General features: G+C 37.6%; 1 protein-coding gene across 1 annotated transcript in view; it reads right to left on the bottom strand.

Moving 5' to 3' along the window:
* ATH13 (ABC2 homolog 13) overlaps positions 1-19018 on the bottom strand; it is a 214946-nt gene that overhangs the window by 180048 nt on the left and 15880 nt on the right. The window contains exon 2 of the mRNA XM_089805163.1: positions 941-1076. Coding sequence (XP_089661289.1) covers positions 941-1076 — 136 coding nt within the window. The remainder of the gene's footprint in view (positions 1-940; positions 1077-19018) is intronic.

Genomic DNA, 19018 nt, shown 5'->3' with positions numbered 1-19018 from the left:
TTGTCAAAACTGTCTTAGCAATATTATGCTTCTGGATTCAATTGTGTGATTATTTTTGCATCAACGTTTCGGAACACACTCTGTGATCCATCGTCAAGATAAGAGAAAGAGAGGATCACTTTCCCATGATGTTCTCTTTCTCTTATCCTAATGATGGATCACAGAATGTGATCCAAAATGGTGATGCAAAAATTATCACACAAATGTGATCCAAAACATTGATGCAAAAATAGTCACACAATCGAATCCAGAAGCATAATATTGATAATTTCATATGGATCGTGGAAATCTTCTTGATCTTAAAGCTGTCTTAGCTAAGGCAGACTTGACGCCATCATTTGCAAGCTACAGGGAAATAAAAGTCTTGCCAAAACTGTCTTAGCTAAGGCAGACTCCTGGGCTGAGATAGCCATTTTCAAGATGGCCGAGATTTGTGTTATGTTTATCAACCAGACTTTTTGTCAAATCTTGCGACTTTTCAAATACCAGGAAGAATTTTGATGTGGTTGAGCACTCTTAAATGTGCACCAGGCTCTGAAGGGAAGAACTTTCACAAATCTCTGCCATTTTTGAAACTCTGCTCTGCCTAGTTGCCTGATGTTCCAATTTCTGCTCTTTTAGAAATATGTTCTTTAAGAAAAAATCTGTCCTCCACCTGCTCCTGCTGATATGAAAATCTGTTGCAGACTAAATGAGAAAAAAAAAAGAGAAAAGAATTTATGAAATAAATACATAATGATTTCTGCCAAAAAGCCAAAATAGGTCGACCAGGAATTAAGGCAAAATCCAGGTTGACCCTAGTAGAAAAATAACTTTCTTTTTCTCAATTTTTTGTGGGTGAACATAACACTACTAGGAAGTTTATACAAGCTGTGTTTAACGAATGATTTCAAATTACATCTCTAAGTTTAATTCACTATTGCTACTCATAGCATCTTACCTTTGTATGTGAACTTTTGATTATCAAACCAAGCCTTGAACAAGAAGGTGACAAGAGAACCCCATATCTCCACGGTTCTTTGTATTGTTGAGTATCTCTTAAACTTATTCCATCGACCACCTGGAGCTACAGAAACCTGTAGTGATGACAAATAGGATCTTTCATAAGAGATCTAATAAGTATAAGAAATTAAGTGTAAGCAAGTGGAAATGGTAATTATAAAGGTTAAAATTTTAAAAAAGAAGTTTTATCCGTCCTCTCTTAACATCATATTTCTTAATGATAAAAGTGATTGGAGAACCTGCAAAAAATGAAATGAGATTGATATAAAAAGATATTCCTTGTAAGTAAAACTCTTATCTAATTCCTACCATCCTCCTTTGATTTCAAAATTTGTAAAACAAAAGAAAAGGTAACAGAAGAGGCATCAAGGAATACAAAGCAAATCTCAATCATTACAAAAAAGAAAATGAGATTGATATAAAAAGATGTTCATTGTAAGTAAAACACTCATCTAATTCCTACCATCCTCCTTTGATTTCAAAATTTGTAAAACAAAAGAAAAAGACCTCTCTATTAGGATTTGAATATGAATCATCAAACTTGAAATGGGGTTAAAGAAATACCCTGCTGCATGAATGGGTTGCTAAAGCTGATTGTTCCAGCTCCTATAAATAATTTCCCAAATGGGATCAAATTTGAGTCTATCCCCCTTGTAGCAAATTTTTATAGACTCTTAGGCCTGATCCATGGCCTCATTAAGATACCTCACTAGGGTTTGATCCCCATCTACAAAGCGCAGAACTCTAGAAAGGGGCTCAGACACCTACAATTGAAAAATCAAAATTACAAAAAGATTAATTAATGAAGTTAGCAAGTTACAAATTACTAATGAGAGAGTTGAGTCGAGAATAATTAGAAATTCAAGTTTTGAAGTTCCTTCACAATCTATGTAGCCTTTTGTAGAAATTGGTTGTTGAAGACTATGGTCGTGATAGCCTCTACTTAAGCCTTCTTTAAATAAAGGTGAATCTAGCCAAGGTTGACTCGCAAATGTTTGTTTCAAAGAAGTCAATGAACCAAGAATGCTTTGTAATGTCAAGAAAATCATTGCAAGCATTGTAACATCGGATCTCACCAAATCTCTGCCATGAGGGTGCTCTCTCATCAAATGTAGAATGCAATGGTGATTGTAGATATATTTTGTGATCCGTCTTGCATCTTTCACAACTAGAGTCACAAAATAAAGTTTTCCTATGTCCTCTAAAAGCAGGTCAAGAAAAAGTGATCCACAAGGTGTTAAAAAAGAGTAGGGGGCCTTTCTTGGAGGATTCTACTTACTACCAAATATGTTGATGCATTATTTATGATGATTTGCACCACATTCTCTATTCCCACCTCCAAGACAACATTCTCCGACATTCATGCTAATGTCTATGCATTTTTCACCTTATTGGAGGCATCCACTGACTACAAGAATGCCACATTGTCCTTGCAAGCAACCAAAAACAAAAATGATCCAATTTCTGACATTTATCCACCCATTAGAATGAGTGCAGCAGACAAATTTATTCCACTTCCTTTTTTATCCTTCACCACTTTGTTTGCCCTATCAACTGCATTTGCGAGCAACCTATAAGAAGAAAAAGAAATTAAGTATTAGTACAAAATTTTGATTTAGTAAACAAGAAAAACAATTAAAATTTAAAAATGAAATCAAGTGGGCTATTTACTAAACTCCCACCCAAATCCTTGCGAGAAGGGACCTTGTACCCTTTCCTTGCACCTATCATTGTGATCACCAAATTGAGCCAATAGGACTCTCTGCCACATTCAATGGAATGTAGTTGAAACACCAAAAATCAGCCGCAAAAATGTTTGCCCTCTTGTGCACCTCTTTATTCCATCCAAAGTTTGACTAAGTCTATCCTTTCCTAGATTCCACTAACCTTGGAACCTAAACAATGTGTTATGATGTAAGGACCTTACAGTAAGGATGAAAACTTTCCACGACCTAACATATCATGGGCTTAATGTTGGAAATATAGATAGAGTAACTGAGAGGGGGGGTGAATCGGTTACCACAAAAACAAATCCACAGATCCCTTCGATGTCTGATAAACTAGTTACTGCTATCACTCGGTAAACATACAGAAAAATGTTGTAACTCGATAGATGCAGTGTATGTTAACTTATTACTAATCTTTTAAACATTCACAGTGATTAACATGCAAATATAAAAGAAATAACATGAGACACCAGAATTAACGTGGAAACCCAATATGGGAAAAACCACCAAGTAACTAGCTACTGATTTTCACTCTTCTAAAGTGAGCCTTGTTAGGAGCCAACCTGGTTAAAGGTTACATAACACACTGTTAGGTGTGACCTTGTTTAAGGATTTAATCACCCTGTTAGGAATGGTCTTGCTAGAGGTCTTTAGAACAATTCAAAGGAATTGTCACCTTGTTAGAGGATTTACAAATGGCTACTAAACCAACTTTGTTAAGAGATTTCGGAATCACTGCTACAATGATGAGAAAGTAATAATGAAATGACCTGAATGAGATGCAACTAAATAGCTGATACAGATCTCTGTTCCGCTTCACTAGATCCTTCCTGATCAAATACAACTTTGCTGCTCCTCAAGGATATCTGATCATCCTTCAAAGTTCGCTCACACTTTCTTCTTCAAATAATCAACACATTTGCATGCTTGCGCATTCATACTTTAGAATTCTCAACTTGAACTTTCATATATACCTTACAAATTGTCAAGTTAGCCCAATTACAACTTACAATTACCAATAACCATTACATCAATCAGCTATAATCATTACATGAAACATTTAAGCTTTATTTCCCAAAACAACAAAATCCTTCATTGACCGACCTTGCTTGGTAAACACTGTTCCTGAACTGATTTCCTGAGTTAACCAACAAAGGCTCGGTTAAGACTGCAAACTCTGCAAAATCCTTTGGAGACCGAGTGAACTCGATAAACACTAACTTGCCTTCATTAACCATGTGGGCTCGGTTAACACTGACTTCTGCCACAAAATCCTTTGACACCCGAGTTAGCTCGGTAGAGACTGTTTCCACAGAGTAATTTCCAAGAATGCTCGGTAGACTCTAAAATTTGCTTTGTTGACCGAGCTCAATAAGCACTAAGAATTGCTTTGCTAATCAACTGAGCTCAGTAAACACTGATTGATAATTGATATGACATTTGTGTAACATCAAAGACAACACAATTGGACAATTGTATCCAACAATCTCCCTCTTTGGCATTGATGGCAACACATGTCATAGCACAATGAAATTTGCAAACAAGTCTTTTCTCTGATGGAAAATTTTCTCCGTCTTAGATTTTATGCCAAAATTCTCTAATGTAGTAATCTCCCTCTGTGAAGGAATTACATAGCTTTTTTTGCAAACTCTCCCTCAAACAAATTCAAATTTCAAAAAGATATGACAATAAACTCTCCCTCTTTGATAACACATGCCAAAGACAACACATACCAAATGAGTATCAATGTACCTTAAGTACTTATTTATATGCAATGTTCCCATGACTATGTTGCATCAACTAATAGATCTTCAACTTGGTTCCTGTTGATGCCTCACTAAAACTTTATTTTAGTGAGTTTCAAATAGGGGAATGACCCCTAACTTACTTCTTAGATACAAAAATGCATCCTTAGGTAATGGCTTGGTGAATATGTCAGCAATCTGTTCTTTTGTATGGACATATTCCAATCTGATCTTCTTATCCTGCACCAATTCTTTGACAAAGTGATACTTTATTGCAATGTGCTTGGTTTTGGAGTGCATCACTGGATTCTTGGATATGTTAATTGCACTTGTATTATCACAAAACATAACAATTGGTTCTTTGATCTCAACCTTCATGCCTTCCAATAACTGCTTAAACCAAACAATATTAGAACAATTCATTGCTGCTGCAACATACTCTACCTCTACTGTAGATTGGGATGTGCAATTTTGCTTTTTGCTTGTCCAAGATACCAATCTTTTGTCAAGAAAGAATGCTCCTCCACTTGTACTCTTTTTATCATCCAAATTAGCAGCCCAATCAGCATCAGTGAACACTTTTAGGTCCAGATTTCCTCCAAGTTTATACCACAGGCCATAATCTTCAGTTCCTTTCAAGTATCTCAAGATTCTTTTGATTGCCATCATATGATTTTCTCTGGGTTTTGCTGAAAATCTTGCTACTATACCAACTGCATGAGCAATATCAGGTCTTATATGAACCACATACTGTAACTTTCCAATCATTGATCTATACAAGGTCTAATCTACCTCTTTTGATTCATCATCTTTGGTAAGCTTTAATCCAATACACATGGCTTTTCCAACTGGTTTACAATCTTCCATACCAAACTTCTTGAGTATCTACTTGATGTATTTAGATTGAGTGATGTAGATACCATTCTTGCTCTACTAAATCTGAAGACCAATAAAGAATTTAATCTCACCAAACATAGACATTTCAAATTCTCTGTTTATTTGCTCTGAAAAATCTTTGCATAAATCATCATTTCCTGTAAACAAAGTATCATCCACAAATATTTCTGCTAAAACAATCTTATTATCTAATCCTTCCTTAATGTACAAGCTACTATTATCATTAGTTCTCTGAAAACCAATCTGAATAAGGTAGTTATGCAATCTTTCATACCATGCTCTAGGAGCTTGTTTCAGACCATACAATGCTTTGTGTAATTTGCAGATGTCCTTTTTGTCTAGATCAACAAAACCTTCAGGTTGCTCAATGTAGACTTCTTCATTAAGAATACCATTGAGAAATGTTGATTTGACATCCATCTCATATACCTTAAATCCTTTATATGGAGCATATGCAAGTAAGGTCTTGACACCTTCCAATCTTGCAACAGGAGCAAAAGTCTCTCCATAATCAATTCCTTCTTCTTGAGAGTAGCTTTTACATACCAATCTAGCTTTGTTTCTTTATACCTTACCATCTTCATTCAACTTATTCCTACATACCCATTTTGTTCCAATCACATTTTTATCTTTAGGCCTAGGTACAAGTGTCCATGTTTTGTTCTTCTCTATTTGCTCTATCTTTTCATTCATAGCCTCAATCCAACTTTCATTTTCTAATGCATCTTTGACATTTCTAGGTTCAAAATCAACAAATAAACAAATACCTTTTAGTTTACTTCTTGTCATAGTACCTTCTAATTTGTTTCCAATAATCTGATTTGGTGCATGATGTCTCCTGACATACTTGGCCAATACAGGTTCCTTGCCTCTTGACTGAGTTCCACTATCTTCATTTTGAGTTTCAACTTCTAGCTCTGGTTGTTTTGACTGCAGCTCGGGTCCTTCAAACTCGGTAGGTATTGGCTCGGTAGCTTCAGAATGTGACTCGGATTCTTATGACTTGGTTGGAACTTCTTGCAACTCGATGACTGAAGACTCGGGAGTAGAAGTTTCTTGATTGATAGATGTGTCTGGCAATGTATCAGGTTCAATGAAAACAAATCTCCTGTAATCTTCTGGTTCCTTTTTCCTTTCTTCTTCAGTCCTTTTTGCAAACTCGTCAACTTTCACATGTGCACTTTCTATGATTTTGTGAGTAGACAAATTCAAACATCTATATGCCTTACTCTTGCAAAAATATCCCAAAAATATACCTTCATCACCCTTTACATCAAATTTGCCTTTTCTAGATTCTTTCAAAATATAACATTTACTTCTAAATACTTTCAAGTAACTTACATTGGGTTTATAGCCATACCATAACTCATAGGGGGTTTTGAATGAGTCCTTCTTCAACTGTATTTGGTTCAAAGTATGAACCTGTAGTGCTGATAGCTTCCTTCCAGTATTTGATAGCAATGTTCTTTTCAATCATTAGAGTCCTTGCACAATCCATGATAGATCTGTTCCTCCTTTCAACTATTCCATTCTGCTCGAGAGTTCCAGGAGCCGATACCTATCTTTTGATTCCTCTTTCAATGCAAAAGTTATTGAATTCATGGGAAATGAATTCACCACCTCTATCTGATCTCAAACATTTCAATCTTTTCCCTGTTTCCTTTTCTACTCTGGCCAAATACCATTTGAATTTCTCAAATGCTACTGACTTCTGTCTCAGATACATAACAGTCATCATTCTAGAGTAGTCATCAACAAAGAGAATAAAGAACTTTTCTCCAGTATAGCTCTCAATTCTAATAGGTCCACACAAATTAGTATGCACAATTTCCAAAATATCTTCAGACTGATTTTTTTACTTTTAAAGCTAGTCTTTCCCATCTTACCAATCTGACAATTCTTGCATAGACCAACATCAGGTTTCTTTATACTAGGAATGCCTCTTACTTTCTTGGATTTGCTTATCTTTACCATGTTATCAAAATTTACATGACATAGCCTTCTGTGCCATAACCAACTTTTTTCAGCTTGAGCAATAAAACATGAGCACTCACCAAGATCAAGATAAAACAAGTTACCTTTTTTTTGTATGCCTGATCCAATCAGCTTTCCTTTGTCATCTAGCAGTCTTGCCTTTCCATGCATGAATTCCACCTTGAATCCAATATTGATTAGTTGTGCCACACTCAACAAATTATGTTTTAGTCCTTCAACCCAATAGGCATTATCACATACAAGTTTTTTGATCAATAAGATTCGGCCTCTTCCTTTTATGCAACAAGGTTCATTATTTCCAAACCTTACACTACCACCATCATAGTCTTCAAAATGTTCAAACTTAGTTTTGTCACCAGTCATATGATGTGAGCAACCATTGTCTATGATCCATCTATCATTTTTGCTCACATGAGAGATAAGTGCCATCTTATCTTCCTCATCATTATCAAATTCATCTTTCATAGCAATATAAACAATTTTATCTTCACTATCATCAGAATCCTTAGAGTCCTTAGCCATAAAACATGTTTTCTTACCTTTGTCCTTGAATGATTTGAAATATTTCTTGTCATTGCACTTCTGACCTTTCTTCTCATCCTTGTTTTGCTTGTTTGGGCACCTAGCAGCAATATGACCAATTTCCTCATATGAAAAACAGATTAAGGGAACCTTACCTTTGTATTTTCCTTTGCCTCTAGAATATTTCCTTGCAAGTAGAGCTTCAACTACTTCAAGATCATTGTCAGAACTTTCTTCTGATTCTTCTTCACTTTCTGACTGAGATTTCTTTATTTTCTTCCTTTTTTCTTTGAGTGAAAGCTTGGCTTCAAATGCTGATTCAATGTTCTTGCAAGCTGGAACATAATTGTTATAGTTATCTAGCTCAAATGCAGTCAATCTTCCTACAATGGCATCCAAATTTATCTTATGATTTGTTTCACATCTTCTTTCTTGAATTGTAGATACTCTAATTGCATAAATGGGAAGTAATGTTCTAAGAACTTTACTTACAACTGTTTCTTCTTTGATGTCTCCTCCAAAAGCTTTGATTGCACTAACACTTGCTTTGACTCTTTCCACATATTTGGCAATGTTTTCATCCTCTTTCATTCTCATTTGATCAAATTGTCCTCTTAGACTTTCTACTTTGGCTCTCCTCACATTGTCATCACCTCCATAGATATCCTTCAGCTTGTTCCACATAGCAAAGGCAGTTTTGCAGTCCTTGATATCATCAAATTCTTCATAGCTTAGAGCAGATGCAATATCTATCATCATGGTGTTATGAGTCTTCTTCTCAGCAATGTCATTAACAGATAATGTACCAGAAGGAGTTGTGTATTCTTCATCAAGGTATTTCAATCCTATATCTCCAATGGAAGCCAGATGAAGTCTCATCAGTCCTTGTCATGCTGAAAAGTTATCCCTGTTAAGCCTTGGAATTTCCCTCTTGTAAGACCTCCTGATCTTTAGCTTAGGTCCTTGAAACCTTTCCTGTAAGCACCAAAAGCTCTGATACTAATTGTTGGAAATATGGATGGAGTAACTGAGAGGGGGGGGTGAATCAATTACCACAAAAATAAATCCATAGATCCCTTAGATGTTTGATAAACTAGTTATTGCTGTCACTCGGTAAACATACAGAAAAATGTTGTAACCCGGTAGATGCAGTGTATGTTAACTTATTACTGATCTTTTAAACATTCACAATGATTAACATGCAAACATAAAAGAAATAACATGAGACACCAAATTTAACGTGGAAACCCAATATGAGAAAAACCACCAAGTAACTAGCTACTGATTTTCACTCTTCTGAAGTGAGCCCTGTTAGGAGCCAACCTAGTTAAAGGTTACAAAACACATTGTTAGGTGTGACTTTGTTAAAGGATTTAATCACCCTGTTAGGAGTGGTCTTGCTAGAGGTCTTTAGAACAATTCAAAGGAACTATCACCTTGTTAGAGGATTTACAAATGGCTGCCAAACCAACTCTGTTAAGAGATTTAGGAATCACTGCTACAATGATGAGAAAGTAACAATGAAATGACCTGAATGAGATGCAACTAAATTACTGATACAGATCTCTGTTCTGCTTCACTAGATCCTTCCTGATCAAATACAACTTTGCTGCTCCTCAAGTATATCTGATCATCCTTCGAAGTTCGCTCACACTTTCTTCTTCAAATAATCAACACATTTGCATGCTCGCTTATTCATACTTTAGAATTCTCAACTTGACCTTTCATATATACCTTACAAATTGTCAAGTCAGCCCAATTACAACTTACAATTACCAATAATCATTACATCAGTCGGCTACAATCATTACATTAAACATTTAAGCTTTATTTTCCAAAACAACAAAATCCTTCATTGGCCGACCCTGCTCGGTAAACACTGTTCCTAAACTGATTTCTTGAGTTAACCAACAGAGGCTCGGTTAACACTGCAAACTCTGCAAAATCCTTTGGAGACCGAGTGAACTCAGTAAACACTGACTTGCCTACGTTAACAATGTGGGCTTGATTAACATTGACTTCTACCACAAAATCCTTTGACGCCCGAGTTAGCTCAGTAGACACTATTTCCACAAAGTAATTTCCAGGAATGCTCGGTAGACTCTGAAATTTGCTTTGCTAACCAACTGAGCTCAGTAAACATTGAGAATTGCTTTGCTGACCAACTGAGCTCGGTAGACACTGAGTGATAATTGATATGACATTTGTGCAACATCAAAGACAACACACAATTGGACAATTGTATCCAACACTTAATCATATACAAGGACTAGGTCGCCTTAGCAAAATGAATGAGGGCAAACCTAACCTGATAGTCATACTGGGCTTTAGAATGTATTTCACAGCCTCCTTATTTTGTAAAGCAATACGGCGATCCTTGACCACATGTTCCAATGCAACTAGCATTTGCTCGAGAGTAATGGTATTAGGAAGAAATGGCATGCTTTATCTATATTATTATTAAAATGTAATATGTATATATGCAAATTTGGGTATAGATTTTAAATTTTTCCTATATTTATATAGTTGTCCCTTTGTCATCCCCTTGTTGTCCCCAAACTTGGCCAAAAATTTGTCATTCTAGAAACTCATACCCCCATTCCCTATTGTCCCCGTCTTGGAAACTAGGATTAACACGATTCATGACACATCTTGGAGCTTCTTCTTGGGTGCCCATAGCACTACCACTTTGCTTTTGGTTCTCTATTTCATGATCATTTCCATAAAATGCACCTTGTGCAATCTCTATATTTCGATAATCTCTTCAAAACCCACGATAAAATAAATCTTTGCACATCTCTTGTTCACCCCAAAGAAAGATCAATTGACTTGCCTTCATGGTGCTAGTCATGTCTAATGCCTTATCTTTCATAATCCTCCCTCCCAACTTGCCTTCATGGTGCTAGGAATGTGTAATGCCTTATCTTCATAGGCCTCAATACTTGCATGTAGATCAATGTAACTATCTCTATTTGGTCCTCAAGTGTGGTGAGTTGACAATTTGGCGAATGTGTCCATTGCCCTTCAATGTCCAATATGGGTGACTCTCTATCATATTGCAAATCTTCATCAAGCATCCTATAAACCTATGGAGCTGCAAGACTCTCATCAAGAAAATGTATCAACATGTTTGCCCCAAAATATAAATCACCGCATAACTCATCCTTTCTCATGATCAAGCTCAAACATTGTTTTATACACGCATAAAGGATGGAGTCTCTGCAGCCAACAATGGAAATATCTCCATCAAAAATAGTCTCCTCGATCCCGCACCATTGCATGTAAATGTCCTTAAACTTTAATAAGGGAATTATATGCCCCAAACTATAGAGTATGATTTTCATCTTTGCAAATTTGTTAGGGTCTTCTCAATAAACTTGCAATTCATCCACATAGGGGGGGCAATCTTGTCTGAAAAATTATTCACAATAGCACAACTAATATCTTGGAAGTCATCATCACATAGTATCCAATCACTTCCATACATTGCAAATCATCATTACATGTTTCTATTACTTCCATACTTGAAAACTAGGTAGATGCTTCTTGGAGATCACTTGCAGTAGTGGACACATCTCCCTTCAAAACTGCACTAATTCAACAAATGGAATATGTCCCAGCTTCACTCCAATAGTCTTTTGCTCCTAAACACAAACATTAGAAATCAACATGAAATCTTCACCTTCAAGTTACTTATATGGTTCTTGTTTTAGCTCTGCAATGTCTTGGAGCATCAATTTTCTTCCCACTCTACTATCTTGACTTCTTCCTTCACCTCCTCTTGTGAATCTAGCTCTAATGTAACCTTTTAGGTCCTACCATCTTGAGCTCTTCTTCTCTCAAGAATGACTCTCTTGGCTCCTGCTCCTTGATCTGCTACAAAAATTCTAAATCTCTCTTTCTTTTCCCTTTCATCTTATGTATTCATACAGTCCTCTTTTATCTGGAATTCTCCATTCAAGACAACTCAAACAATCATCAAAACAAAGTACAGACATTCCTTTATATTAGATAAAGATTTTGGTGGCTTCAAACAGGTACCTTTCTTGATCCTTTTGTATTTTTAATAATAGCTTTTCAATTAGATCTATCTTCTTTCTTGGATAAGAAGTTTGCTCACCACTAGGTGTTATCTCTCCTCAATTCTGAAATCTCTTTAGCACAATCTTTGTACAGAATAAAACCCACAGGCAGGCAGGACATGCTTCTTCGATAACGCTGTAATAGTGTACCAGCTATGGTGTATTATAATTCCTTGATTGGGTTTGCTAAACAAAGTTGTCTCTTATCCAGTTTATCTCACCAACTAAACATGTCCACAAAACAATTAACCAACAAAACAACTCAAACAGTTCTGATTCACAACGGAGATTTAGAAATCACAAGGACAATGCAGCTGCAAATTGAATAAAAAAAGTAAGCCTTGTGTATAAATCAAGGCTAAGATTAAAAAGAGATTTGTTTGCACTAATAAATTATTGATGTAATGTTTGATGCTTAGACTCTAGAATCATCTCTTATATGAATGGACGCCCTGGGTGCTTCTAGAGACCTTATTTGCTGACTATTTAACTTATTTGAGCATAGAATTTTGCCTCATATTTAAACAGTGCGTATTAGTGGAGGTTATCACCTTGCTGGATGATAGGACTTCAGTTGATGTATCTTGCACCTAGAAATTATCCACAAAGACATTCAAATTAGTTCCGGTACAATAGAGTTCTCATGCTTGGCAGATGACTAGTTCGTGGAAATCCCTCAGGGAGTTGTCTGCTGCTGTATCCAGATTCTGTTCTAGCCCTGGGAATTGGTTGCAGTTTAAAGTTGTCCAAAGTTGCCACTAGTGTACCCCAATGGCTTCTGCCTCACCATTGACTATTGTCTGTTATTCGCTAGGGTGTGGCTGGTGTGGTCAAAAGACTTGTAGACACTTCCACTAGCCTGCCCTTCGTACCGGATCTCCTAATGCTCGTTGCTCAGCCAGGGTTCACGATGGATGTCAACTTGGAACACCATTTGGTCAAGTGGCCGGTATGATAGTCATCTGCCTAAATGGTTGTCCATACAACTGGGCCAATTTAAAGATTTTCTGCTCCCTACAATTCCCTACATGTCTGCGGATGCAAGTTAGATAAATATGCAGGCTAAATGGTAATAGTAGAGACAGGCTAGGGTTTTCATCCCAACTTGAATACAACAGCTGGGATTATCCTGGAACTGTTAAAAGCCAGAACCATAGTTTTGCAGAATAGTCTTGCCAAAAAAATTCGATGATCGGCTCCAGCAAATTTTTCATTTGTATGTTTATGAAAGCTGGAAAAGAAATATGTTAGCCTAAGAAAAACAAGATTAGGTTGGCCCGCAATCGCAAAGATTAGGTTGGCCGTAGGTGCAAATTAGTATTATAATTAAAAACCATATATAACTTTACTGTTATAGTAGTGTAAATAAACACTTCTATTATTAAAAATAGTATTAAGTTGGGGTTAAGCTGGAGGGCCATGACATCTTAGCATGCCTGTCAAGTGCACAACCTTTAGACACATGTCTGTTGGAAATGAAGAGAGTAACTTAAGAGGGGTGGGGTGAATCAATTACCACAAAACAATTCCCTGTTTCTAGATGTCAAATCAAACTTTTCATAAATAATGAAATACTTTATTCAGCTTCGTTAAAACTGAGTACTTGTAACTCGGTTAACAAAGCAGTCTTATGAATATTAATCTGTTTTAACCTTCAGTAACTTAGTTGCAGAAACATAAAGCATAAAGCAAATAACATGAACACAGATGACACCAAGATTTAATGTGGAAACCCAATTTGGGAAAACCACCATGCAACTAGTTACAATATTTTTTTCCCTTCTGAAGTGAGCCATGTAAGGAGCCAACTTTGTTAAAGGTTACAATACATACTCGGTTAATACTGGAAGTTGCATATCCTTCACTACCCGACTGCTCAGTTAACATTGAATACCCTCCATTGCCTGACTGTGTTGTGAGGTTTTCACACCATCGCCCCAAAATTTTGGGGACCCCACTTTTTTTTTATCGCCTCGGCAAATTTTTGGATTGTCCAACAATTTTGATTTTTCGAGAATTTTGAGCCATGGACACTTTCGGACAAATGTGGGGAGGCTTAGCTTATTTTCACCCGGTTTCAACTTGATTTTCCAGAGCAACCAATTTCATCCTTAGGCCGAACAAAATTTTAAAGAGCAATATTTGGCAGGATAAAATTGTAAATTTGTACTTAGACGTTTTCTTTTGAAAATCCGGATATAATTGTGTAAATTTGAATAATCTTTCAAAAAAAAAAAAAATTGTTAGACTTAAGTTTTGGAAAATCTCAAATTTTTCCTTGGTGAAAATTTTAATTTTGTTGAAATGAGGCTAAATTGCAAAAATCGATTTTTGGCTCTAGAAGAAACTTTATTTTATTTTTGTCAAAAAAAAATTATTGGCATAGCAAAATCGATTTGGGTAAAAATTGCAAAAAATTGGCTTTAATAGATTAAAATTGCCTTGAAAACTTTTTGTTTTTAATGAAATTGGTAATTTAATATTGAAAAATGGCTTTTGGTTAGCCAAAATCCAATTTTAATGACGTATTAATTACTAAATCCTCATTAAATGGAAATATTTAACATCTCCAAGGCACCATTTAATTTCCTTTTGCAATCTAGAACTAATTGGCAATTTTAAAAGGCAACTTTCATTTTAGCAAAATTAATATTTAGCTAAGTATTTAATTGTGGGCCATTTTTTTGCATTAATTATTGTTTTTTCTTGCTCCCAGGGTCCAACTCGGCTAGCTTGGGGGAAGTAAGAAAGTTGGGTATAAGAGGAGGCCTCTCTCCCATTTCTTCCTCACTTCTCACTTCTCCTTCTCAAGGCGTTGGTGATTTTGCAAGAGCAGATCTGCACTCTTCTTGCTTGCCGAAATTTGTGGGAGCCGAATTTTGCGGGAGCCGAAATTTGTGGAAGGCGAATTTTGTGGAAGGCCGAATTTTGTGGGAGCCAAATTTTGTGGAGGGCGAAATTTGTGGGAGCCGAAATTTGTGGGAGATAAAATTCTGATTTTTGCAAGAGGCTGCAATTTTTGCCCTAGGTTGGGTAATTTTATTTGGAGGTGAATTGCATGATAAATTTCTAATTTGCAAGGGATTCGAAGTTCTTAAGGTCAAGTCCTAATTCCGAAAAGTCTGTTGATGCGAGTTTTGTGTCACTACATAACATATTAGTAATTGGATGCTTGATACAGAATATCAAATACACAATTCCTCTCTTGAAAAGTTATCTCTCATGGGACATGAGTATAACTCCAATGTTCCTTACACCGTTGGATACTCGCTCAGTTTTATCAATGTGATTTGCTGGTAATCACATAGGTGGCCTTACGTTTTCTTGTTTGAGAAAAATTTGGATCTTGGTGAGAAAATGGAGATGGTGGTTCGGTGTGAATGCTAGATGATGTTGATGGCGCGATGATGGCAATGTAGGGTGAATGGCGATGGAAGGTGAGAATGCCGATGTTTTGGTTTACTTCTCTAACTAACCTCTTCTAAGCATGAAATTTGGCTACTCAACTACTCCTACTCCTAAGAATGGAAGGTTAGCAGATGGACGGGGATCGAATCTAATGAAGGCTAACCAGCAGCCCTACCTCCATAGATGCAACGCTTCAAAGGAAAGTAAACTAGATCACCACACAAAGCCTCCCAACCAGCCGCTAGGATGCTAGTGGCCTAGTGTTGACCCCTATCAAACATCTACCAAAGCTACCATGCAACAATCCATTTTATTTTACTCTTACTCTAACAACTTGAAATGAAATTGCTTCAACTTGAAAAGAAAATTTAACTATGTGGAAGTAGAAAACATGCAATAACACCCAATGTTCTTAGTCAACATGCAATGAAAAAGAGAGCACTTTGGTATTATTTTCGCAACAATTTCTCCAACCCCCCCCCTTTTACAAATGAGAGCCAATGGCCTTATATAGAGGTCCAAAATACAATGGACGGTAGAGATCAAAACAAGATCGACAATCCAGATTGGATCCAAAACCCTAATTAGGGTTGCCACCCCATCGGCCAATGAGAAGATGCCACCTCATCAATGGACCAATGAAAAAAGTGCAAAAGTGGCAACCAATGAGAAGGCACCAAAATGGTGGCCAATCAGAAACAAACGCTTGTCCTATTCTAGAAGAAAGAGAAAGTTGCCACTCGGGCTTACATAAGATGATCTTCTAATATAATTCTTCCTTTTTCTTTTGTTCTTTTAGCTAAGGCAATGAACTTAGCTAGCCTTTCGTTAACTTCTTCCATAGGAGGACAAGGTGTGTGCTTCGCTCGGAGTTCTGCTGACTTTGCCACGCTGTTTGCTGCTTGTAGTATCCTTTCGTGATCCTTCTCATATTCCTTTGCAAACCCAATAAAAGCATTGAGTGAGGAAAGGGTGTTCAGATGTTTCCTTTTGACGGCAGCCTTTCCTAACTCATCCAATCTCGATCCAAATCCTGTCTCACTGACATCCTCCTCTCTAATACCCTCAAAATCAAGCGCCACCCCAACGTCGCTCATCATGGTCGAAATGGAAGTGTCGACGCTTGGGCCGTGTTGTGCAATCTCATCATGAATTTCTTCAAGTGTTCTGAATCTGGTAGTCAATGCGACATACCAAGATTCAACTATGCTCAATCCTCTCTCATCAACCAACCGGGCTCTTTCCAAATATGCCTCCGGTAGCCTAATGAACGCCTGCAGCCTAGGAATAACCAAATCCTTGATGGGAAGAAAATTCTTCCATTCCTCTTCAAATAATCTGAATTTGTTTCTAACAGTCACCAATGACTGGAATGTTGAGATGAAGGAGGGTAAGAAATTTCGCCCATCTTGGATTGTATCATAGATCCAACCCCTTACTTCATGTAACTGAGTTGATACCTCTTCTGAATTGCTCCCACTGTCTTGAGGAAGGGCTGCCTGATGCAGCTGTTGGATTGGCTGGCAATCTCTCCAATATTTGTTTTCGGCCTCCAACTTTACTATCCTTTCGTTTGCCTTCCTCAATCTTTCTCTGATTGATGCTATGCCTTCCTGAACCTCCTCACATTCCATATCATCTGTATTTCTTCCCAAATTATGTTCTACTATTTCGTACTCCTGGGCTGCAATCTCATCCGCTGCCTTATTGACTGTTGGTATAGCAATCTAAACCCTTCGGTGACCATCACTGTGGCTTCTGATTACCCTTGCCACCGTATTTGCCATCTGTTTTTGGTTCTCGCTATCATCCTTTTCTATTAGTCCTTGTATATCATCAACTGCGTGAGCCATTACCACCTCGCCTCTCGGCATAAGCATTTGCCTTAACCATAGTGGTGCAGTGCATCTCCCCAAATCCGGATTCGGTTCGACCAACAAAGCATCACCAACGGCCTTAGACGCCTGACTTATCTCTTCAATATCAATCGGCCCATCTTCTTCTCTACTAGTTTCTGCCATATTTCCTTGCTGGTTCTCCGAGAGAGGGGAGTACTCCGTACTTTCACTGTAGCCACTTGATTCCGAATCAGAGCTTACCTCCACTGCGGCCCCTTTATCACTCAAAATGACCTCTTGGCTTCTAGCCTTAGTTATACTCTCCCTTGACGGCGCTGCCCGCTGTCTCTTGGCTGGAGGTTCCGAACGTTCTTGGCTTTTCTCTACCTCCAAAGCCCTCTTCTTGCTATTTCTAACTGCCTCCGATTGCCGGCCACTTCCTTCACCCTTCTGTCCGATTGATTCTACTAGACCTTCCTTCGGTTTCATCATCTCATAAGTAAGGAGAACCTTTTGTCTTTGTAGCTTTCTCAACTTGGCATTATACCACGACTCGGTATGCAAATCTACTGTCCTTGTGACTGCCTCCAAGGAAGGATCCTGATGATCGTCCCAATCCACTAGATTCAACTCTGTTCCAACTACTGTCTCATAGTCTTCTCTCAACACACTACGATCATCCTCCAATTGATCGGGAATATCAAGGCCTCTCCATCTGATATCTCTCATCATGTTCACCGACAATCTCGAGAAAGCTAGCTTTCTCACGTGAAAATCATCCTTTGCATTGGCCCAAAAGTCCTCTATAGTGGGAACATGCTTAAATTCGCTTTCATGAGATGCCTTGATAAGACCAACAGGGTCGAATCCTTGCCTTGCTCTGTACCATCCTAGATGATACCACTCCAATTCCTTTTCTGCAGCCTCAAAGGCGGCCCGATTTGGGCAACTATCATTGCCAATTATAATTGAGAAGGAAACGCCTGTTTTCCCCTCATTCCTCATTACTCTATCATAGTGCTCAAGCTGCCTAGCCAATTCCATCAAAACTACCTTGTCGGGCGGGTATCTTGGAAGCCTCTTGGGACAAACTGTACTTCCTGCCACTCTAATGTATGTGAATTGCGGGAATTGGATGAACCAACTCCCAAACTTCTTAATTCTTGCTTCTGCTTCTGATGAAAGTCTCTTAGCAGGCGCCCCTTGTAATACCCTTACTGTCTTCATGGCGAATGCATCGCAAAACATCTTGTAATCCTTGTTATTGTGCAAATGAAGCTGCGGATAGCATTCATGCACCAAATATTGCCCCGGCCCATTACCAATCTCTCCTAAGGCCCTAAGTCCCGGACTCTCATACAATCTAGCAATTAAGTAAAACAGATAGGATCCCATGTAGAATTGCCTTTGGTTTTGAACTGTTCTAAGTTGCAACTCTAAATTTTCACTTATGATCCTAGCCCAATCAAATTTTCCTTTTCCCTTTTCAATTTCATCAATGAAGAAGTACATCCAGTTTTCGAATTGCATAGCTTGAGCTAGGCCCATGATCCGGCTGAGAAGAACAATGAGATCACCATATTCCGGCTTGAAATCTGCCACTGTAAGCCTTGTTGATTTGTTAACTCCTTTCCTTCCTTTGTGTATCCAATTCTGCTTTAGATGTGAGAAGTAGGCCTCTTGGTTACCTTGAAATGATTTGGCCGCCTGATCCACCATTACAACTGTCATGCCCTTGCTCTGAGGAATATTAAATGTCTCTTCAATTGCTTGTTCGCCAATGTTGGCCAACACTCTCTTCC

The sequence above is a fragment of the Cupressus sempervirens genome, chromosome 10, assembly GCF_028749045.1.
Source record: "Cupressus sempervirens isolate cs-2001-9-10 chromosome 10, ASM2874904v1, whole genome shotgun sequence".
Lineage (NCBI taxonomy): Eukaryota > Viridiplantae > Streptophyta > Pinopsida > Cupressales > Cupressaceae > Cupressus > Cupressus sempervirens.
This window is presented reverse-complemented; position numbering and strand designations above follow the sequence as displayed.